Genomic DNA, 25,158 nt, shown 5'->3' on the forward strand with positions numbered 1-25,158 from the left:
CTAAAATACGCATGTACTTTCCAAATTTAATTAGTAATAATTTGCAAGTAGAACTTCGAGTGGAAGTCATTTGGTAAAATAAGTTAATAAGTGTATGTTACTTAGTTAATAACTAAAAGCTGTATGAAACACTCTAAATAATCCAATAACTATATATATATATAATTTGCATAACTATTTATTTGGTATAGAGTTTATAGTTAATCGTGTTTACATTAATATATGTAAATTAAATCAAATATACTTTATTTCATAACGTATATTATAAATAATTATCTCATTTCAAAAACACATTAAATATACTACACATGGATGTATATTATAAACAGATATTCATCAAAGAATATTCACTTACATATTTCATAAGACAAGTATTAAATATATGTTTAGATACTCATACCTAACCTATAAGAACTCATCAAAGAATATTCACTAATATATTACATAAGACATGTATTAAATGTATGTTTTAGAGACTCACACCTAACCTATAACAAGTCTTTCAATTTTATAGTCTTAGTCTTCACTAATCCAGTTTAAGACATATTCAATGTGTTATGATTCACTTGTCAAACCTTAATATGTATTTTCACGATACAATGAATATCACTTAAACTTTTCACTAATATATTAATATATACGACATAAATTATTAATAAAACAAATCTTTCTAACAAAAATGCACATACTTAATAACTTATATTACCATAAGCAATGACAGACTAGACCCTCCCAAAATTGTTTATATATATAAATTAACATGTAATTTTAAATATCTTCTTAAATTTAAATATATTTTATATATTTAGTATATCCAAAATATGTATTAAAGATCGATATTTTAATTTTTTTTTTCAATCAGAACTGCAAATATAAATATGAAGAATTTTAAGCAGTTCCAAGTATTCTGATTTATTAAATTATGTATTTATAGTAACGATTTAGCATATATATCATTTTAAAAATCTTCAGTCATTATAAATAAATTGTGCTAAGAAATGTATCTCAATTTAAATCCCTTTAATAATATATAAAATATTAACTACAACTAATTTTTAAAATACTTTTTTGTCCTAATTTTCATTAAGTTTTGTCAAATCAGTCATAATTTTTTTTTTTCAAATGGATCCTAATTTTCATCAATTTTATTCAATTGGGTATTTTTTTACAAACACCGTTTAAATTATAGCTGTCAAAGTGGGTAATCTGGCCCAACCGGCTCAACCCACCATGGGTTGATCACTTAATGAGCCAACCCAACTTGACTCACTTATTAATTAACAAGGCAACAAAATTTAAAGCCGTTTTGACAACTTTAGTTTAAATCTTTAATAACCATTAACAGTCACTTCGTAATTTTTATTTATTATTTATTATTTATTTTTTATTTTTTTAAGTGTACATGTGTCAACGCACTCACGTGTGAGAGTCAATATTTTATATTTAATTTGATCCATATATTTGTTATTTTTGTTCGATTTAGTCTCAATTTTTATTAACATAATCAATTTTGTCCTTCTCCAAATTGAGATCAAATATAATTTTTATATTAAAATTCATATTTTTTTATTAAATATATTAAAATTCACATCATTATAACTTTTATATAAAAATTAAATTTAGTCTCAATTTTGAAAGGAACAAAATTGAGACTAAATTGAACAAAAATAACAAATATAAAGACTAAATTGAATATAAAACATTGACTTTAACACGTAGCACGCGGTTGGGTTGACATGTGAACATTTGAAAAAATTAAAATTAAAAAAAATCACAAAATCACAAAATCACAAAATGACACATGGCAGTCACTGCTAATTACCGTTAATGATTTAAACGATGTTAATAAAATTGACGAAATTTCAGACTTATTTGAATAAAAAACAAAATTAAAATTTATTCGACAAACTTGACAAAAAAAAAATATTTTAATCTAGTTTTTTTCTAACAAAATAATAACAAATTTGGGAGATGTTCTTAGCAATATGTGACATGAGACCTTAAAGAGTGAAACCTTTTTAGCATGTAACAATTTAACTAATTATAAAATTTGACATCATATTTATATGTAATTTTTTAATTTAATAATGAATTACTTTATACATATCATAATTTTGTTGTGATATTTTATATTTAATTGAGACTTATATTTGAAAAAATATGGAAGAAATAAGCTTCCACTGTGAAATTGAGTGGATGATAGGAAAGCAGTATTGAATGTTTCTATACCTCGTAAAAAATGACAAAGATGATACATCAACATCAATGCGTGACTAAACAAAATTAAAACTCACCCACGCACATCCAATCACAGAATGCTTCTGGAGACACCCCTTTTCAACTTCATGAAATATCATGTTGGGTTCGGTGCCAACATATAAAATAAAAGATTAAATATATTTTTCTTTATCTTACTACTTTGAGTATTTTTTTACTTTAAATTTTATTTCTAAAATAAATAAATCTAGTATCATTTGTTAAATTAAGGGTAACATGTGATATGAACAATGAATAATATTTTATAAAAAATTAACTTGTTAATAAAAGTAATACTTGGCGTAAATAATTTCTATCACATGATATTGGAGTAATTTTGATGAAAGAAATTACATTCACTTATTTAAAAAAAGGTAAAATCAAATTGAAAACACTTAGTATAAATGAAATTATTATATATATTATTGTATGAAAAAACTATTTAATCCAAATAAAATAATAAAAAAGGTGAAAATTTTAAATTTGACAAAAAAGAAGAAGTGAACGATTAATTTAATATATCAAGTATTAATATATTCCAAATTTTAGTACAATATATAAAAAAGTAGTCTTAATACAAAAACTTTAATTTATATAATTAAATATATATATATATATATATATATATATATATATATATATGACATTATTAAAAAAATTAATATTGACATGCATTTAACATTAACATGAAACATAATATTTCATTCTTTAATTTTTGTTTACGTATAAAATAATTAATAATTTCTTTAAAATTATTCTATATTAATATTAATTTTTCTCAATAAACACAAGTGAAAAATGTTAAAACAAAATCAAATGTGTACTTAATTATCTATTAAAAAATATTAATTTTGTACTATACAAAACAAAGTATTTTTTTTAATATAACAGGAAAACATTGTTTATTGTCAACTCTTATTTTAAACCTTTCATCACCTCAAAAGTAAAAAGTTAAAAATTGTCGTTAATAAATAAATATAAATATTTATATAAAAATTTGTTTTTAGTTTCTATGATATGTAATTGGATTTTGTATTTGTCTTGAATTTTGATATGATTTAATTTCATAATTTCAGAATTAATAAATGTAATTATTGTCGCCAAACAATGTTAAATATATGTTGACGTAACAAATGACATTGTTACATGTGTCCAAATGTTGTCAGGTATGTATACATGTGTTGATGTGTCTACTTCAACATGTTAATACATTGTCATGTGAATATATCTTTAACATTTACTGATCATAAGAACTACACTCGTTAAGTAATTACTTAACTTTGAAAATAAAATTGTTTTAAATTTTCTGATAAATTTTAATTTTGTATCAAAATTAAAAGATTACAGATATATTTAACATTATATATATATATATATATTCTACAAAAGCAATATAAAAATCTAAATTACAAAAAGTTGTAACCAATAATTTATTAATTATAAGAACGTAGAATAAAAATAAAAATAAAAATATTTAATATAACTTGTTTTCGATTTCTTTTATGTCATTATGCAATTTAAATGTTTCCGGTACATTGTAACTAATGTATGACTACATTTCTCATGAACTACTTTCATAAAGAAAATGTCTATAAATTGAAAATTTAACATTATATTTTGATATATGATAAAAAAGAAAAAAATATATTTTTTGAATAAATACAAAAATTTATTGTCAACCATAATCATCATGAATTTATTGAAAAAACTATAAATACATATCAAAAACATAATTGTTAAAATATTTATCTTATATTAATTATAACATTTATTTTTTTATTTTTTTAACCGATCGATTTTTCATTAACTTTAATATTCAGATACTTTTAATAGATACGGACCGATCTGTTGACAAATTTAAATAATTTAAAAATTATTTAAAAAGACGTGCAACTCCTATTATGTAATTAAATTTTATTATTGTTTGTAATTAAAAAGTTAAAATATACAACATAAAATTTGTCATGAATACAGTATTGGATTATTTAATATTTATTTATTTGTATACAGTATTTTGTGGACTTTCATAACCAAGGAGAGACGTAACATATCACAACACAGCCACTTATGGCAAGCATTTATTTCTTGATCAAAACCAATGAGATGATGTCGTTCAAATGTGAGGCAGATAAGATATGATTAAACTGATATGTGAAATGATACATGAACTTAATATAACTAAAACTAACCAATTTATATTAATTACGAATGTGTTTTTTTTTTTTTTTTTCATGTTCCTACTCAAGTTTACGAAGACAGCTTTATTATTATAACTTTCAATTTAGTGGTGGTTAAACTTGTTAGAAATGGTTAAATACAATTCATATGTTTTGTTGGGTTTGTTTATTAGTTTTGATTAGCTAAAATATAATTAATACTTAAAAAAAAATCTTAATTCTACATGGGTTCTTACTAGACATAATGTTTTTGTCTTGGAATACGAAACTAAAACATTTAAAATAATGGTTTTTGTTATGTCTTTCATATCTACATCTATGTCACCTACTAGCTGACGTAATTTATCTAAAATAATTGAGGTTTTAAAATGAAATTAGTTAACTTTATTTAAATTTACGCCATTGGTGCAATATTGCAACTTACGCGCCGCCATTATCCTATTAAACGATGCTCCCTGACCCTGTCGCTTCTAAATTTACCACTCATTCACCGATTCATCACAATTATTTTCGAATTTAATACATATATTATGTTTTCATATGAGCTTTATTAATAAATAAAACATGGTTAGAATTAATCATTGCATACGAGTGTATCTATTTTCAAACTCGATCTAAATTGTGTCTAAATTATAAATTATTCTTAACTCAATTTCTAGACCACGTAAAACTTTTGAGTTTGGCCAAAAATATATTCTTAATGTTACATCAATTGTGTCAAAGTTTCTAATCATATATTTTCAAACCAGTAAGGTCTACGTTATGTACACAATTAGTAGGTCGATTAAGAATTAAAATATCCATTTAATTGCGGTAGTTCATCCTTGGGGTCCGCCACAGAACCCATGGATTTGTCAATAAGATCCTCCACCACAAAATTAATGATGATTAATCATCATCAGTACACTATTTTACCTTTAATGAAAAAGATTGATTCATTATAATTCGTTTGCGTTTCGGTTAGTATGATGTGTTTTTCATAATTAAATCTTGAGTTAAATATGTTTTTCTCTCTCTTAATTTTATTAGATTTTTGGATTAGTTTATTTTAAAATTTTAGACTAATTTAGTCATTTATTTTTTGAAATATGTAGATTAGTCATTTTAATCAAATTTTATTAGATTTATTTGATATTTTATACGCATTTCAGGATTATATTTGAATTTTTTATACTATTTAACACATTTTTCTTTAATGTTAAATCAAATACTATTATGAAACGCAATTGAAATGTTAAATAAACTTAACACAATTTGATTAAAAGAACTTAATACACATATTTCAAAAGATGGAGGACTATAGTCTAAAGTTTTAAAATATATTAATTTTAAAATTTACTAAAAATTAAAAGACTAAAAACATATTTAAAACTATTATGTAGTCAGTATTAAAAAATATGTTTAAATAATAGATAAAGTTCTGTATGTTATTATTGTAAGAAAACTATTATATTCGATTTAATAGTTTTATAATGTAAGATTTCTAACGTACTTTTTATACTTATAATATCAAACCTTAATAACGAGAACATCAAACACTCATGCTGATAACATGAGAACATAAGAGAACTTTAATGTTGAATAACACAATAGATTTAATTAGTCTCATTAATATATATATATATATATATATATATATATATATATATATATATATATATATATATATATATATATATATATATATATATATATATATATATATATATATACTATCATTTAACTTTATTTCAAATTTGAACAGGAGATATTTACCGTATCAATACAACTTTTGTCATCTACAATATACTACTTTTAAGCTTTCATTTATTAATTGATATTTATTCTTCTTAATATATAGTGATAAATATACAAAGTAATAAATTTGTCTGATAAGGAAATTCAAAATTAATTTCCAATATTTAAATATAAAGCAAAGGAGGTTGAAAAAAGTTAAATAAAATTAATAGGTAATTACATAGAGTTTCTATTTAATTATCTTAGAGGTTGATAATATTATTAATATACATTTATTAATGATTTTCTCTTACATACTTAAATCATTATAACATAAAAGAAGCACGTGGCATAACTATTAACATAAATATATTTTATTTTATTTCATTTATTTCGTCATACCTAGAATAGTTAAATAAAATAACTAATATTGTTTCATTTCGTTCATATTATTTACATTTTTCTTTGGACGTTAAAATGAATATATTCTCAAGTTAAAGCAACATTAATTTTCTTTCTAAAGAGTTAAGTCTATAATTAAAATAGCCAACAACAAAAAATACAAACATACGCATATTGTGTGCGTACGTATGCAAACAAGCAAGAATAAAAAATAAAAAAAAAAAACATGTATTTTTTAAGGACTTTTCTTGATTCGTAGTAGGAGTGCTAACTAAAAAGACAAAAGAAGTAACAAATATTTTAAATATCAGAAAATTTCAACAAAAATAATTCAGGATTCTTTTGACCAGTTCATTGTGAGATTGTGCTTAACCTATAAAAATAATCAAAATTAGGATGACGTGGGAGTTTAATTATAAAAGTAAAACTGAAAATTTAATACCTTACACATGCTTTAACGTCATGGCATATCTAAAACGGGCTACGTGGGCCCATGCATGGGTCCATTCCTAAGTCCACTTGTGACTCAATTGGGCTAAAATTTATAAACTACGCTGTATCTGTCCTGAAGCGGCGAATTTATCAAATTTTATCACCTATTTTGTTTTATACTATATATATTTAAATAAAAGTGATTTTATTCAAATCTTGACTTCCAGAAATATACATCACTGATTCTTCATATAATAATAGTTGCTAGATTTGATTTCCAATTAAAATTTTGCACTATTAAATTAGTCTTATCGTATTGTCGTATTCTCAGTAATCGCGGTTTAATCAAATTCATCCTCAGATACACACTTAACTCAAAAGTGATCCATGGTTTTACTTTAACATATTAGTAAAATATTTAACTATTCGAAAATATAAAATCCATAAAATATGGATAGTAAAAACAACAATAGTTAAATAGTACATACGATGATAATAAAACAGAACAACATGAGACAATAATATTGTTGAATCGCGAATGGTTTTGAGGATAACTCGTTTTGGCGCATTCCACTGCAACACGATGATAGAGTGTGACGAGACAAACCTCACTTTTCCGCAATTTGGCTCCATCCAACACCATTCATTCATGAGCATTGTATTTCTCATCAATGGTAGACACATATATTAAAAATCACAGAATCCTTGGGACTTGTCAAAATTCTTTTCGGAGGTACACAATAAATCAAATACGAGACTTTTTGTCCTCTTTTTCAACAAGAAAAATAGAGAGAAAAAGTAGGAAAGGGAAATCTTTCCGTTTAGTCATCGTTGCTAGAAAATGACAAAGGACACCTAAGAGTTACAAAACTTTAGGTTAATAATACAGTGTTGTGAACATTCCCTGTCAATGCACATCAGTTTAAGGTTTTTTTACCTTAAAATTGTTAGATGATGAAAATAATATGTTTTGAAAAGTCTCACATCAGTTCGGACAATTAAGAAAATGAGTGTTATTGACTATATAATTATGATATTTCTAGACCGAGTCAAAGACATTTCAAGTATATATTTGACTCTTCTTATTTTTATTAATAAAGTGATTCTGGAAGTCTTTCCCAACAATAATATTTTCGAGTTTATAAAATAGTTAAAAATTTTCTTTTTAATTGAGTTGTATTCTGGTTCATCTATACTATTATACAAAGAAAATTAATATTTTTGGTGTTTACATTTTCATAGTCTACGCATTGTTAAAACAACAACTTTTAAAGTTTTAGTCATTAAATATATGACTTGCTTTTGAATTTTGCAATGTTAACTCTTAAAATGTGAAAATGCAATCCAATAACACCTTGGATGCATAACTATATGCATATAGTTATATATACTCATACATATTATTATATTATACAAGATAGCCTTGCAATACTAAGTTTATAAAATCAACCTAAGAAGCTTTTTCTAATACACCGAATATAAAATCTCATAAATTTGCCAATAAATAATTATTACAACATTTATCATAGTAAAAAAATGCAAATAAACGTATAATTAATTTCAATTGTAAATATACATACGAACATATAAAACCAACACAACCAACACTTCTAATTATATAATTTATCATTAATCATCATATAAATGTCTTTTATATATATGATCACTATACAAACAATAATACCATCAACTAATTATACTTGAATCATTCCAAACGTAATTATTACAAAGTCTCAACTTTGTAAAATCAATATAATCAAACTAAATCAAATATATTTGATCCATTTCAACACGTTTTAAAATACTAAACACAAGAGACTGAGATAAGTTTAATGATTAAAAAAATGGGATAAATATGTTTTTTCTTTGAATTTTTACTAAAGTTGAAATTCATTCATATATGAATTTTAATATATTTTGGTCCAAAATTAAAAAAATGTGTAAATATAGTCTTTTTAACTCAATTATGTTAAAATTTGTTTATATGTCAAACAAATTTTGTGTCAATATTTGAATTGTTTACACTATTTGATACGTTTTCGTTTCAACGTCAATTGAAAAAACATGTTTGACATATAAAAAATATAACGTAATTAAGCTAAATGTATTATATCCATTATTTTTAAATTTTTGAATAATAACTGATTTTAATTTTACGTCAAAATTGAAAGAAAAGAAATATAATGAGTTTCTCCGAAAGTTGTACAACCTAGCATATGTAACAGTGGCGCAAAAACAATTTTCAACTTCATATCATTACCTATGTTAATTTACCTTATCTAGACAACCATAGAAGTAAATGCATATCCTTTCAATAATAAGTAACGAGTTATTATTTTTTATATTTGAAACACCAAACTACTAAACACATCATCCTAGGTATATGGTATCAGATTATCCAACCTAACATATTAGAAATTCATTTAATTTATTTTCATATATTTACCCAAAATTAAACTCAACAATCCCACACAGTACAACATCAACGCACCATATCAAAATCATCTCATTAACTTTGTCTGAGTTAGATAATCTTATTTAAGAAATTTATCTTTTCTAATCAGAACAATTTTTCACTTGAGTGTGAATGTATTAAATAAAAAAAACTCTAGAGAATAGATAATTTTCTCAATTATTTGTTTCTATTATGTCCATCAGGTCCATATTGATAAAACATATTTTAAATATCATTTTCTTTTATTATCTTTTGAGATAATTTCTAATGACAAAATTGTAATAAAGTTTCATATTTCAAAACGGATAATATTTTAAATGTATGATGATCGACAACAATTTTATCAAGAGACTTAGGTTAGAAATTTTCGATATATTATAAAATATAAATAAATAAAACAAATGGTCTAGTAAAGAAACTAGTAGTGGAATATAAAACATTGTTTATAGAGGTGGTTTGTGTTATGGGGGAAAAAGAAGCAAGACATCATAAATGAAGTTAAGGAGACAAAGGCATGAAGCATTGAGGTACATAAGACATTTGGTTTTTGTAATAAAGGCCATGTGAGGAGACAGCATAAATAATAATGCTCCCGGCATAGAAATGCAAGAGCATCGCATAAACGTTGATTTATCTCTAATCCTGATTCCTGAAGCTGTTTAAGTGCGCCTATATATGGACAAAACAATGGTAGACCCAAACAAGGACTTATTTACACCAAATTTGGATAAGCACGACACCGGTTTAAATGTCTGAATCCGGTTCAAAGACAAAATGTTTACGATAACTTATAATTTGGAGGACCACATGCTTTAAACCAAAGGCCACATAGTAGTTGAACACACCTTTTTTCTTTCTTTTTTTTTTCTTTTTCAGAGAATTTGGTTATTTTATTAAAAATGATTTAATAAGTGATGTAGTTATTGTTATTTTTAATATGTGAAAAGGAGCATTAAATTACCGTAATTTTATAACAGAGGTAGCGGACAAATATTTGAAAGAAAGTGCCACTGAGTTTTCATTTTCTTTTATCAATTAAATTGATTTAAATGAATACCTGACTAGCATTATTAAAAAAAATTATATTACATGCAAATTTTCTTGTCAATTTATTAAAAAAGTTGTAATAATTTTTTTTTATAAAAATTTTAATTGACAGATAATTTTTTCATGGGTAATTATTTCTTATAAAATTAAAAATTTGCAAATATTTCTTACAAATTTTTTTACGAAAAGTGTTTTATACAAAATATTTTTCAAAAAAATTGAAAGCAATTTCTTACAATTTTTTTATAACAAAATTTATAAGTATTTTTTATAAAAAAATTTTTAAAAAAATTAACAAGAAATATGAATTTTTTTAATAGTATAGATTTCAAAGAAAGAGAAAGTATAATGATTTTTCGGGAAGTTTTATGAATTTTTTATAACTTTCTTAACTCAGAAAATTAACATTTTATTTATGTGTACATTTTATATTTTTGTATCCGTAATATATATATATATATATATATATATAAATTTATAATATCTTCTTCTTTTCTGTTTATAATAGAAAAAAAAATACCAAATTATGTTTACATAAAAGAAACACATTTAAATCTATCTTTTTAATGCAACCAATGTTCTCCGCAATGGACACAAGATTGACCTCGAAATGCAAACGAATGGATTCCTCGCTTTCAATTGCATTCTCCAAACCAATATCATATCCAAATTTGGTCCCACTAATGTTAATAAAAGGTAAATCTGATTAATTGCAAAAATATAAATATGTTACGAAAAAAATTGGTTTTCGTTACTCATTTACTTTTTACAGATGTACACGTTTTTCCTTTTGATCTCTGTACTTGAAAATTAGTCATTTTAGTATTTGTGTATTTATTTATTTATTTTAATTTTATATATAAAATATGTTTAAACATTTTTTTCAGTAAAGAATCAAAGCAGAGTAAAATAACAAACAATCTTTGTGACTTGTGACCATACCATAAGTGTACATTTTGTGATAGGACCATTATGTTGAAGGATAAATATACTATTCTTTAAATTGATAGAGTAAAATTGTTCATTTGTTACTTGTGCCATTAAAACTATAACGATCAAAATTTTCACTACACTAAATTCAAGAAACCCGAAGTACAATTAAGCTAAATTTAAAATACGTGTAAGTTCCATGCTTTTAGTAATTCAAAAATTTTCAATTTTTTTTTGGTATTTTTAAAATTAAGAAATTTGATACTTTTTGTCAAATTTCTGTCTAAAATTCTCATATTGTTATTTTCCAGTTAGATCATTTGAATAAATACATTCATTTTAATTTAAGGGAGAAGTTTAAAGCATTTTATATGATGTATTCTCTCACAAATATATTTATGATCCAAACTCAAAAAAAAAAAAATCTGATTAAAAAAGAAACTTCCATTTTAAAACTTAATTTATTGATTAAAAACAAGTTAGTAAACTTCCATTTTTATTTTGTTATCCTTCTCTATTACTTATTTAAGTTGAAATTATATTTTGAGTTGTTCATTTATGTTTTTAAGCGTATTAGTTATTTAATATTTTAAGTAAAAAAGATACAAATTTGTCTATGTAGAGAAACAAACATTTTTTTGTTGCTCATAATCTATATGTTTTTTTTGTAATTCTCTTTCATCTTCATTTTACTTGAACTCTTTAGAATTAGACAAGATCAATATTCTAGCTGGAAAATATAAAGACCTCTAAATTAAACCGTTCAGTGTGTTATTCATTTATTTATTTATTTCATTATGATTCTTATTTAATCTAATGTTAAGGAATTATACTCATATCATATGAATATTTTGTGGTTATTGTCTTCAATATATTCATTAATAGAATTTAAATATTTTATTGACAACATCATAATTTGTTTATTAAATATATATTAATGTTACATGAATTGAATACCGATCAAATGAAAACGATTACAAGATATAATAGAATGGACCTAAAATCATGCCATATTAGTTAAGGATATTTTGGCTTAAAAAAAAAAAAAACTTCTTTTTGGGGAGGATCATGGTTGAATAGTTGATACCAAATTTTATGAAGAAGATGAGTGAGTAAAAATATATAGTATTTGTTGGGTCCATCATAAAAATTTATTAGAAATGATTTCATGATGATTCTTTCTGGAAGGACAATGATAGCCTTTCCCTTTCACCATTTTCCTTCCTTTTGTGTTTTGTCCAATGATCTGGCCCATACATTTATTTTGACTTAAAAAATGATTAAGGACCCACTCACACACCTGCATAACAAATACGTCATCATAATGAAGAGTATTTAAAAGTCACAGTTACATGTCAACAAAAAACAAAATGGGTTTTAAAAAAATGTAAGGCCCAATGGAATACCATAGTTTCAATTACAACTTTGGGTCTTTCTTCCTACACCTCTAAGCATTTCTTCTGCACCTCCAAAATATTTTTAAATTCCCAAAATATCCTTTGATCATTTAAGAAAACTCACGGACATCACACTCCCAAAAATACTTCCGGACGTCGACTTCCGGAAGTCAAAATATATCACCGGAAGTCGACATCCGGAAGTAAAAATATATCATCAGAAGTCGACTTCCAAAAGTCAAAAATCATCACGGAAGTCGACTTCCGGAAGTCAAAAAATATTCTCGGAAGTCGACTTCCAGAAGCCAAAATATATTCTCGGAAGACGACTTCCGGAAGTAAAAAAAATTCTGTCAATTTTAAATATTTTTAATTCTTTTTAAAATTTATATTTTCCAATTTATATTTTATTTTATATTTTAAAACTTATTTTATTTTGTATTTTAAAACACATATTAAAAATTATAAAACATATAAATTTTAAAAAAATTACTTCAAAAAATAAAAAAAATAGGTAATAAAAAATACTAAATAAAAAATTGAATATATATATATATATATATATATATATATATATATATATATATTCTGTTTTTAAGTTAATGTTACTATTTTAATTTAAATTATTTTTCAATTTTATTCATTTTATTGATATTATTATAGTTTCTGTTATTTTTTAATTTCTGTTATTTGAATTTTTTAATTTTGTTTAAAATTTAAATATTTTATTTTAATCAAATTTTTAAATTTTTTTCAATTATGTATTTTTTATATTTTTAAATTTAAATTTATTTTTATATAATTTATTAAAAATTTAATAAAAATAAAAAAGAATTAAAAAATCATATTTAAAATAACATATATAAATAATGAAATTTAAAATTAAAAAAAAAACGAATATATATATATATATATATATATATTTGTATATATATTTTCTTTATTATCTTTTTTTAATTTAAAGTTTTATTATTTTAAAATGAATTTAAATATTAAATAACATTAAATGAAGCAGAATAAATTTATTATTTTAATTTTAGTTATATTTATATTTATATTTATTTTTCAGTATATTAAATAAAAATAAAATTATATATATAGATATTAATATTTTTTAAAAAGTATATATTAAGAAATTTGAAAACATAAAAGTAAATAAAATAATAAACTAAAAAAACCATTAAAAGTTAAAAAATATAAATTTGAAAAAGAATTAAAAATATTTAAAATAAAATTTGATTTTTTACTTACGGAAGTCATTCCGAAGAATTTTTTTTGACTTCCGGAAGTCGACTTCTGGGAATATTTTTTGACTTCCGGAAGTCGACTTCTGAGAATATTTTTTGACTTTCGGAAGTCGACTTCCGGTAATAATTTTTGACTTCGGGAAGTCGATTTCCGGTGATACATTTTGACTTTCGGAAGTCGACTTCCGGTAATATATTTTGACTTCCGAAAATTGACTTTCGATGATATGTTTTGACTTCTGGAAGTCATATATTTTGACTTCCGAAAGTCGACATAATTTTGAAGGTGTGGTATCTGCGGATTTCCTTACATGGTCAAAGGGTTTTTTAGAAATTTAAAGAAAGTTTGAAGGTGTAGAAGAAATTTTGGAGGTGCAAGAAAAAAGACCCACAACTTTTTGTTGGGTCAAATCCAGATCGCCACTAAGTTTGACAAAGAATAGGGTTTTGATCAAAACTTTAGGAGGGAAAAAAAAAGTCCAACAAACGAAAAACGAGATGAACTTTGTGTGTATTACACTTTCTCTTCCTAGAGGAAGAGACTTGCAAGGAAAATAAAAGGTGAAAAATAATAGATTATATATACAAATTAATCCATTATTTATAATTTTAAACACAAAAAGTAAAATAATATAAATGAATACTGATGATAATAATAATAATAAAATTAGAAATAGTAATAAAAATAAAATTATAATTTTTAAATGATAATAATAAAAGTATAATGTATTATTTAATTAAAATTAATTTATAATATATTTTTTAATATTTTTTTAAAATTTATCTATCAATTATATCATATGATAGACGGATACAATACGAATATCAAATACAACACGTATTCGATATGATGATTCGTCTTATCTTAAAAATATAAGATACGACACAATAATTCATTTTATAATAAAAAATATGTAATATATTATAATTTAATTTAAATTATAGTAAAATTAAAAAATTATTAATAAATATTATCTAAATTAAATATGTTAAATATATTGAACTCTGTATATAAATAAAATAAAAAATATACACTTAATATGTTATACCGTTATGAATAGTTAAGCTATTCTGTTTTTTTTTTTAGTTTTGGTTATACATATAAATGTTTAATTTTATAATTTATACCTTTTAAACTATTGTAATATTTTATTAGTTGTTATTAATATTTTAAAATGTAATTTGTATCTTATTTGAATACATTCTATAATGATCTTTATTTAAAAAATTAATTTGCAGAAAGACGGAATGATAATTAAAAAATTAAAATAATATTTAGTTTTTTTTTATGCAAATGCTAAAAAAACTATAATTTCTTTTAAAAAATGGAAGAAAACCTGATTAATAAATTAAAAGATAATATTTAAATTTATTTTTATTGAGTTGTTAATATTTAGTTGTTAACATTAAAATTAATAATGTAAGAAATAATAAAGTGAAAATCTTTTAATAAATAAAAAATGGGTTGAACGGTTTTATTAATAAAATACGTTATATCAACAAAATAATAAAATATCATTCAAATTTTATAAACATAATTCTATTTATGAAATAGGCTCAAACAAATTTTCAACTAATGACAGCGTTTTGCGTGTCAGATATTCAAATCATGGGTGTACAAGCTGCTTGGACGTGTATGTACATTACAAATTATATCATTCACAAATTTTTCTTTTCTTTTTATCATTTTTATAATATTCAAACAACTTCATTCTCACCTTCCTTTATTTTCAAATCTACTTATTTTAACTCCCTCAAATTCATCATTGAATCAAAACTCAAACTCTAAACTCCAAACTTAAAATTCAAATCAATCTATTATCATTTCATCAATTACATGAGCATGGATCCATATGTCGAATTCATTAAGGAATATCTACTTACGCTTTTCAAAAACCTTTCATTAGACATTCACCGGAGAGATTAAGACCTGATCCATTCTAATATATCAAGTATATAAATATTGACTACATAGATCAGAATAAGTTAGAAGTATATTTAATTCAAAATATTAACTACAACTAATATTTTTCAACCTTGTTTTAAAAATTTGATTCTTTTTAGTTATTCAAAACAATTTTCAAACATAATTTTAATCAATTAACAAGATGTATGAATAATACTCAAGATGTCTTCTCAATCACAAGATTCAAATATAAATAAAAAGAAAGAACAAGTGACAACAATTTTTACACTAGTTCAATTATTTAAAAATCTATATCTAATTATTTAACAATTTTAGCTACATTTTCATTATTAAAATCAAGAATCAAAGATTACAAGATGCACCTTTAATATCTAAATACAAATAATCTTGAAATAACTCAAGAAATTCAATAAAAAAAAATGCTCCACCCAATTACTCTAAACTTACATAATGAAAAGAATAAAAAGATTGATTAACAAAAGACATAACTAGGGAAGAATACATTTAATTGTGTTGATATCACAACATCACCTAGTTCCAAACAAGAAACTCTTATTCTTGGACAAATTTTGGTTGAAAGCGAAATTCTCAGCGAAAATCTCTCTAAAACTCACCACTCTCGCTTTCTAATATGTTTAAAATTGTCTAATTATGTAGGTTGTCTAATTAATTAAAATTGTTCATACTTGAATATATGAAATAATCGATTATATAAGTACCTAATCAAATAAAATAGAGAATATTATGTTTCCGGCCTTCATTGAAATAATCAATTATGTTATTCGCTTAATCAATTAAAATTCACTGAAAAACAGTTTCATTGTTTTTAGACTAGTATACATGCACAGATTATAAGAATCATTTCCCCCATTCCTCTATGATTGCTTTTACATAATAAAAAATGCAGCCCTATGTTAATTAAGAGCTTATACACTATGTAGCTAATTCATGTTGAGAGAACTTACCCTATGTAGTTATTTCAATGAAGGTATATAATCCCACCCAAACCTCGTTCATTGCACGCCATCTCTAAATCCACAGAAAAACAAAAGACGTCTTTCGCTCGACGAATTTATGATATACAGCTAACGAGGGATCTGATAGTAGAGCCACACCACATTTCTAATGAACAAAGAATTATCAAAAGCATTCTACATGAAATCAACGCTTGAATGGTGAAATATGAACCTTAAAACCATTCAGAAGTGCTAAAGCACATATCTACATTTCCTGGACAAAAGAGATCTACTTGAAAAAAAAAAAACATAATTGCTTCCATGACTACTACTTTGAATCCAAAGAAGCACCACCATCATCACCCAAAAAGCCTCCACCTGAATCGTTGGAATTTTTTCCTGCTTCTTCCATAATCCCATAGTTATCACATACCTCGGAATAGCTTCCGCTGTCTTCCTTGGACACCCCAGATAGTGATACTAATCCCATTGCTGCTATACTGTTCGCAAAAACATTAATATCTCGGGTTCCCGTGTAAAGACCTCGGCTACCAGCCACAAGAATGTTATTTTGTTTTTCGTCCGGATTATTTAAAATTGCAGGCAGAGTGTCCCTTATCATTTGTTGGTTCTGGCTTGAACCACTGATCAGCAATCTTAGAGTCTCTCTTGCACCCTTCACTACAGCATCAGATTCAGGAATAAGTGGTTTCACAAGATTTGGATGCAACGGTGGGATGCTAGTTGACATGGCAGGGCCAGCACTCACAAGATAGCCCTGACCTGAAGAACACACATCAATCACTGGGACATGAACAATCGGATCACACATTAATGGTGTGAAAGTGGGAATCTGTTGAGATGATGGCAACGACATTCTGACCAATGGATCAGGCAAAAAAGGAGGAAAATCCATGGAAGCACCAAGAGGTTGTACTGGATCCAACAGGGTAGTTGACAGGGGGCTTGGTAGGAAAGAGGCACCTGAGGGGAAAGGCAATGCTTCAATAGAAGATTTGGGGGTTTGCGTAGCTGCTGCTATGGATGGACAGGAAGAAATTCCCGGGGGACAAAAACAATAGTAGGGAGAAAAAAGGGGAGATACCACGGGAGGGACCTCCCCACCCAGCCCAAGGCTTGATGGAACACCGAGTTTTCCAAGTGATCCCAGAAAACTAGGTGAAAAGGCAAGAGTTTTGGTAACTTCAGATGCTTTGTCATGATCAGAACTTGAGGATATATCTGAAATGTTTGCTGAATCATTTGTCAAGTTATCAACCATTTGCTGATGATTCTCACCACGTCGTTTAATTTTCTCCCTGGCTGCAATCCTGTGAGAAGACAAATTTCTTGGAGGAACCTCTTTAAAAGAACTTGATCTTGGACTAAGAATACCCTGGTAAAGTGCTGTATCTCCCTTTGCTGTCTGACCTCCATTGTTTCGAGATCGGGGAAATTTTGAAGATGATGGGCTTGAACTTTCGGAACTCACATTACAACATGTGTCGGAATTGGCACATGTTGAGGTACAAACTGAATGATCACTGCCACTTCTGTCTCCCGTTGACCCCACAAGAAAAGCCCGAAGCTGAGTGGCAAAGCAGTCAAGTCGTGATTTGCTAATACCACTCAGCTCAACAATGGATGGTTTCCTCTTGAGCAAATCCTTCATCTGATTCATACAAAAATTATTTTGATGACCAAAAATATCAATCATTAAATATATTCAGAACACCGTACAAATAGAGGAGAAACTACGAACATGCAAAATAAATGCACATCTAATGCTACGACACTGCAAATGAGTTAAAAAAGAATAGCTAAAAGTACCTTCCCAAGTAATTCAATTCCCAAAAGCTTGGACTTCTCACAGCACCAGAAGTAAAAAGCTCTGCTATCTGCAGCACTTATAAAGAAGGATCGGCCGGACGTATCGGTTGGAATTTCATCAACCACAACAGCAGAGCACTGGGATTTGCTAGTAAGGGTGAATAGTCTCTCAGTTTTACCATCATCCCCAATGAACGATAGACGAAGATCAGAACTTGGCAGCAGTACAAGTGTCAAGTTACCTCTGCACAAATTGAGATGATACACCTTAGAAAGTGATAGTTAAGGAAACAAGCAAAAAGTACAAACAATCCATCAAAAAATTTATGAAGTTATAACCCATAAGCTTCAAAACCTTAGCCCAACAACACGAGAGACCTCTTCCAACTAAATTTATATTTTGGTCATAATTATTAAAAGAAAATTCACACCAATAATCAGTCCTCATAAACAGACACTACAAGCTATAATTTCCTTACTAGAAACATAAACATAAATCAGGAAAAATGCATCCAATGAATCCATCAAGCTATTCTAGTCAACAGTATTTCCCAATTCCTAAAAGTTGAAAATCATTAGTCTTACAGGGAAAGTGTAAATAAATTGAAATATAATATGTATTAGTTTTCTGGGAATGACGCCATTGGCTTCCACAGACAAAATAATCAATGTGCTAACCCAAGAGGTATATTGAACACACAATAACAGCCATACAATAGAAAAAAGGTAATCTAAATCATCTAAACAATATTAACCCTTTACATAAGTACAAATAAAGATAGATACTCCACTTTAAGAAAAAAACAATATTCGTTATAGCTAACCGCTATCCCATCATGTTGGTGTTGTTTCATGCTTTACCAAAAAAAAGAATCAAATACAATACAATATAAATTTGTCATTAATTTCAGACTACTAGAACATACATCCTTTGAATACGTGATCATAGTGATACATTTCTTGTTCTTTTTGGTAGTAGTCACAAGAATAACATGCTCCAGCATATTAATGCAAACACACATATAATTTGCAATGTTAAATACATATCAAAGCACAGCATACATATATGAAAATAAATAAATGCTATATTTCTAGATTGTGTAAACCTAGTCAATGTGCTGTCTCCCCCACCCCCGAAACAAATGCTTCAAACCTATAGTGATTTGAAAATCTGAGCAGCAATGATATATATAATATAGGATCATGAAACTACCTTTACTTCCTCTTAATTCAGAGATCATAATAGAATACGTCCAGTTACCTACAAGTCAAAAGACATTTTTACTTGGAAGAACGAACATATTACCATCAATAAACTAAACTACAGACTCCAGTAATTACTAACGATCATCCAATAATTTTCACATGCTTCATACATATAAATAGACGTGATGGAAAGAAAAATTGAAATAATAGATGTTAGTTCATACACAACAGATACATCAATATTTAAAACAGCATGTACCATAACATAATGCATAAGCAATTGACTATAGCCACTATAAATCAGAGTTATGAATAGGGAAAATAACAACTACAAATACAATTGCACATAAAATACAGGAAAACTCAAAATCCTTAACTCCAAACTTCAAAAAACTTAAAAGGAACCAATAAGTATTTGGTCAAGATCTGGCTATAGGTCAAGGTAAGCAATTAATTAACAGCTCCTAATCCACAATTATCCAGTATAAAATGAACAAAGAACCCAACCATTAGTGGAAAATAAAAACAAACAAAACAGACATATCAAGTGCGGCCTTCCCCTTCACAGGTCAAATTTGTTAGCCAAAACAATTGGACGATTCCATTTACGTACCCAACAAAAATAAGGCCTAATTCTGACCCACTTTTTTCCTTCCACAACCAGAAAGAAGGATGATAAAAAATTGAACCTAGACCCTTCAGCCTTCCCCAGGCAGCTGTGGCTGTAAACTCCTTATTCTTCCTTAAGCAGTGCATCACACCTTAGCTTCACATTTATGCAGTGATGATGAGCTGCACCCACAGTACCCCACAAAGCTGGAGTGGGCAAGCCTGAAAGGAATTGGACCAGGTTTGGCCCATTTATCAAGTTACACAACAGAAAGCTTCCATTCAAGAAATGCTTCCCCTCACAAGTGTGGAGGCATATTACGGGGACGCTTATGTAATTAGATAATTGGTGGCAAAACTATTGGAAGTTGGAACTTTGAATAAATTAAAATCTCCATTCCTCAGTACACACAAGATCTAAAAACGACAAAAGGGAGCATGCAACCTCATTAAAGAAAAAGGTGGCAACATAATAAAAGTGACCTTACTTGATCACATTTAACTTCAATTTTTTAAAAGTAAAAACTGTAAGAATAATCCCACACTTCCATTGTCTAGAAAGAATGCAGAAGCACAGAAAGGATACAGAATTGGGTAGTAACAATCTGTCCATATCTTAATTCACAAACACACAATCTAACACCCATAAACAATAACTTCCACGTATATTAGCATCTTTGACACTGAAAATCATCAGAAATTTAGTAACACCGAGAAATATTTTAAATCAACAGATTATGACCACATGAGATTCGAAAACTAATTCAAAGCACACAATGAATTGCCACTAGAGAGTCATGGCAGAGTGAAATAGTAGTTATGCAGTCTATAAAGCGACTGCCATGACACACAATTAATCGCTTTAACAGACACAATAACAGGTTGTCATCAAAGTTAGAGGTCGAAGAACCCACGGTGTGGAGGAAAAGAACACAAAACAAACAAAAAGGAACCAATAGAACTCTCAAGACACATAAGTAGTGTAATAGAGGAACTTAAAAGAATTGCAAAGATTTATCGCATCTGCCGGTGTGGGGGGGAAATCAATTTCGGCACAGATTCAAAAACTAAAATGAAATTACCTATTCGAAGTAGGGCAGAAGCGAATCCCCTCCTTATTGATCTTCCCAACACGGATCGAAACAAGCGGCACACAGAAGCATCTCGCTAACATTCCAACCTCCGATGGCTCGAAATGCTGTACATCGAAATAGAATAATCAGCAAATAAGAAATAGAATAATAATAATACGGCGAGTGAAAGAAACAAGGCGGCATGATAACAGAAAATAGAGATAGTCAACGGAACAATCAAGAACGATTCTCACCTGAGTCAATTGAGCCAGAAGAGGATCTTCCGCGACGCCGCAAGAAGTGCTCATCTTCAGCAAGGGTTTCAATCTCTCGTCTGCACGACAGGCTCCCATAACTTGCAAATCAAGAGCCTGAAGCCACTGCAAGAACCGGTCTTCTCTATTTGTCTGCTGAATCAACAGATCGCCGTCGCGTTCGTCGACGAAAATATCCGTCAACCGCTCCGTAAGTCCAACCTGCGTCCTTGCGCGGCCGTCCTCTCCGGCAGAAGTAGCACTGTCCACAGACGACGAATCGTCGAAATCATCGCCGTTCGACGGATCAACGCCGCCACCGCTAAACAAATCTTCCTCTCTGCGGTTTGCCATCGCAAAATCGTTTTCAAACCGAATTAGATTATAGGCGGAGAAATCCAAAACCCTTGGTTCAGTTACAATCAAATGCCTCGAATCCCAATCGAGCAATCAGGCAAAACAGATTTGAAGATTTTAGAAAGATAGAGAGATAGAGAGGCGAACGGTTTCTGAGAGAGAGAGAACGGTTTTAGAGAGAGAAATAATATCTGCAACAGGTGGTGGCAACACTCGAAATAGAGAGCCTGTAATTGCCAAGTTGTTCTATAAATAGTAGACACGGAAGGGTGACGTGGCGGACATAAAATTGTTTATGGAATGGGTTTTTAGCACAGGTTTCAGGTCCGTGACACTGGTTGGTGGGGTCTTCCGCCATGTAACCTCTCTGTGGGTTCCACTTATGAACATGAGGCGGTGCCACATCGGAGCTTTCGCCGACTCTCTCTGATTAGGTTTTGAAAACGACAGCGTCGGATGCGGACGGAATAATGATGGCCAGGGCCAGTACGTTAACGGAGGTTTTTTCTTTATTTGTTTTTTTAATGATACTTTATTTTCCTTGATTATATATCATTACAGTTTCAAAGTTTTTCTGTAGTGATTTTATTTTTCAAGTTTAAATGATTGTAAGGTTTAATTTCAATTTTAGAATATTACACCTCAAACTTATTAACTTTATATCCTATTTATTAATTAATTTGTTGTATTAATATGCTTTTGAACTTTGTTTGGTTCCACATGCGCTTCCACCCTGACGAACCACAATTCATGTAATGAAAATTTTTCTTTTCTGATTTTCTTAGTGCACAAAAGGTTAATAGGTTAAGTACATAAGGCATAAGCTCATTAAAAAAAATTACGGATAAAGTTAAGAGAGAAACTAATAAAAAATACTAGACATGAAAACTAAAATATACAAAATGGTGGAAAATTTATCAATTAGTTAAATTTGATTTTATGATTAATTTATCATTATAAAATATTCCAAATAATAATACTTTAATTGCATAATAATTTGCTATTTTATACGATTAAACATAATAAAATAATAAATAATTAGTTGTGTGCTTTTTTATCATAGTTTGTAGAAAATAAATTTAAAAATTTTATAAGGCATATTATCATATGATATTATTACATTATTAAAGAAGAACAAAATTATCTTGTTTTGATTCTTCATTCAAAATATCGATCAAATAAATAGGTTGATGGAACTATTGATAAGTCCAATTCCAAAATTTTAGTTCAACCCCACTATAGATATAAAGAGCGGTCTTGAAGATGATTACTCGACCTATGAGCGATTTTGAAAGATGATTATTGAAACAAAGAGCAACCTGGTTATTGGACCAAAATTTGACCTTAATGACTGATTATTGGATTTTACATAGATATTCAATATATTTGACATTTATGCAATCCAAAATTTTTAGTTGATATTGTTAAAAAAAATTATGGATTTTAGGCTATATTTTAGCAAATGATAGTAAGTGTTTTTTTATCATAGTTTGTAGAAAATAAATTTAAAAATTTTATAAGCGAGGTTGTCATATCATCCATGATCACAGTAACTCTATATTATTAAATTATTGAAAAGAATATTATATTATTAAAGAAGAAAAAAATTTATCTTATTTTGATTCTTCATTCAAAATTATGTTAGATATCGATCAAATGAATAGGTTCATAGAACTATTGATAAATCTTAAGTCTAATTCCAAAATCCTAGTTAAAAATTATGGTGGAATTGACCATAGATTCAAAGAGCAATCTCGAAGATAATTATTAGATCAATGAGTAATTTTGAAAGATGATTATTGGACCAAAGAACAACCTAGATATTGATGAAAAGGTTTATAATGTACTATTTTTGTATCTTTTAGGTGTATGATTTATAACTAAAGTATTTATAAATAGAAAAACACATTCAAGGCCGAGGCACTTGAATTTTCTCACTTTAAAATACAAATATCATTGAATCAGATTATCTCCTGTGTTCTCTGGTTTAAAATCCCAAACTCTAGGTTAAAACAGTTCTTATATGATTACTTTAAAAACAAATTTAAAATAGAAATTATTTAAATTTGCAATCTAATTCCCAGCACTGCGTGCAAATAAGGGAAAACAGATCGCACAGTTCAAAAAGTTATATAACAATTAATTAGTGATAATAATCACATCACACATGCTCTAAAAATATTAAAAAGTAGTTGATTTTTCTGAGGAAAAGGACGTAAGCATGCACATCAAGTTGAAGAAAAAATGGTTGGACGTGAACGGACTCATCTTTATTGTCTGCTTATTTTTTCTGTGGACGGCTGTTGGTGGAGAATATTACGTTGGTTTAGTGTTTTGTTTATTTAAATTTTTATCACTTGAGTTTTTTTTTTTCTCATAAAAACAAAACCATGATTAGCAATGAAAAAAAAAATCGTACTTCGTTAATATTGATGAGTAAAACTCCAATAAAAATGAGGAATTATTTATAATTGAATATTATAAATTTAAATTTTGTAAACAATTTATAAATATTGACGAATATCATGCGTATAAAATAATGTTCTATATAAAATAATGTGGGTCCCTTGCCAATTTGCATTGCATAAGCATCAATGTTCTATGTGGATTAGAAGCCAAACATGTGATGAAAAGATATAATAAAATAAAAATACGAAACTACGTTATTTAGATAAAAAAATATTTATGCATATATAATTAAAATAATTGCATATTTAGAATAAAAATAATTAAATTTTAATATTCTCATTATAAAATTATTCATTACTTATTTTTGGGCTGAAAATAAATTAAATAAATTCCGTATTTTTAGCTTCTAATAAAAGAGTAGATAGTTTTTTTATGAGTGAGTTCAAATCTAAACTTAAAAGAGACACTCGAAAAAAGA

General features: G+C 26.9%; 1 protein-coding gene across 2 annotated transcripts; it reads right to left on the minus strand.

The window, feature by feature from the left end:
* Positions 1–17,105: 17,105 nt before the first annotated feature.
* Positions 17,106–22,497, minus strand: LOC114195542 (flocculation protein). Of its 2 annotated transcripts, XM_028086049.2 has the most exons (5): positions 21,915–22,035; positions 21,670–21,785; positions 20,592–20,809; positions 18,773–19,016; positions 17,106–18,614 (listed from the first exon to the last, which is right to left on the minus strand). In XM_028086049.2, exons 3-5 carry the CDS (start codon positions 20,732–20,734, stop codon positions 17,271–17,273), a joined length of 1,731 nt encoding a protein of 576 aa, XP_027941850.1. In that variant the 5' UTR covers positions 20,735–20,809; positions 21,670–21,785; positions 21,915–22,035; the 3' UTR covers positions 17,106–17,270. The 2 variants fall into 2 exon arrangements, with proteins under 2 accessions (XP_027941850.1, XP_027941849.1); XM_028086048.2 differs by lacking the exon at positions 20,592–20,809 and having other exon boundaries at positions 21,915–22,497.
* Between the last annotated feature and the right edge of the window lie 2,661 nt (positions 22,498–25,158).

This window comes from Vigna unguiculata, chromosome 8 (assembly GCF_037176805.1).
Source record: "Vigna unguiculata cultivar grain cowpea cultivar isolate G323 ecotype 2 chromosome 8, ASM3717680v1, whole genome shotgun sequence".
In the NCBI taxonomy this organism is placed as follows: Eukaryota; Viridiplantae; Streptophyta; class Magnoliopsida; order Fabales; family Fabaceae; genus Vigna; species Vigna unguiculata.

What these genes read in the sequence shown, in the direction of transcription:
- LOC114195542 (XM_028086048.2), bottom strand. Translation starts at nt 22,268, where the DNA reads ATGGCAAACCGCAGAGAGGAAGATTTGTTTAGCGGTGGCGGCGTTGAT. An exon ending in TTCTGCCCTACTTCGAATAG is followed by an intron (nt 19,017 to 21,669) that starts GTAATTTCATTT and finishes CAATTTGTGCAG; the next exon opens with AGGTAACTTGACACTTGTAC. An exon ending in GAATTGAATTACTTGGGAAG is followed by an intron (nt 18,615 to 18,772) that starts GTACTTTTAGCT and finishes TGTATGAATCAG; the next exon opens with ATGAAGGATTTGCTCAAGAG.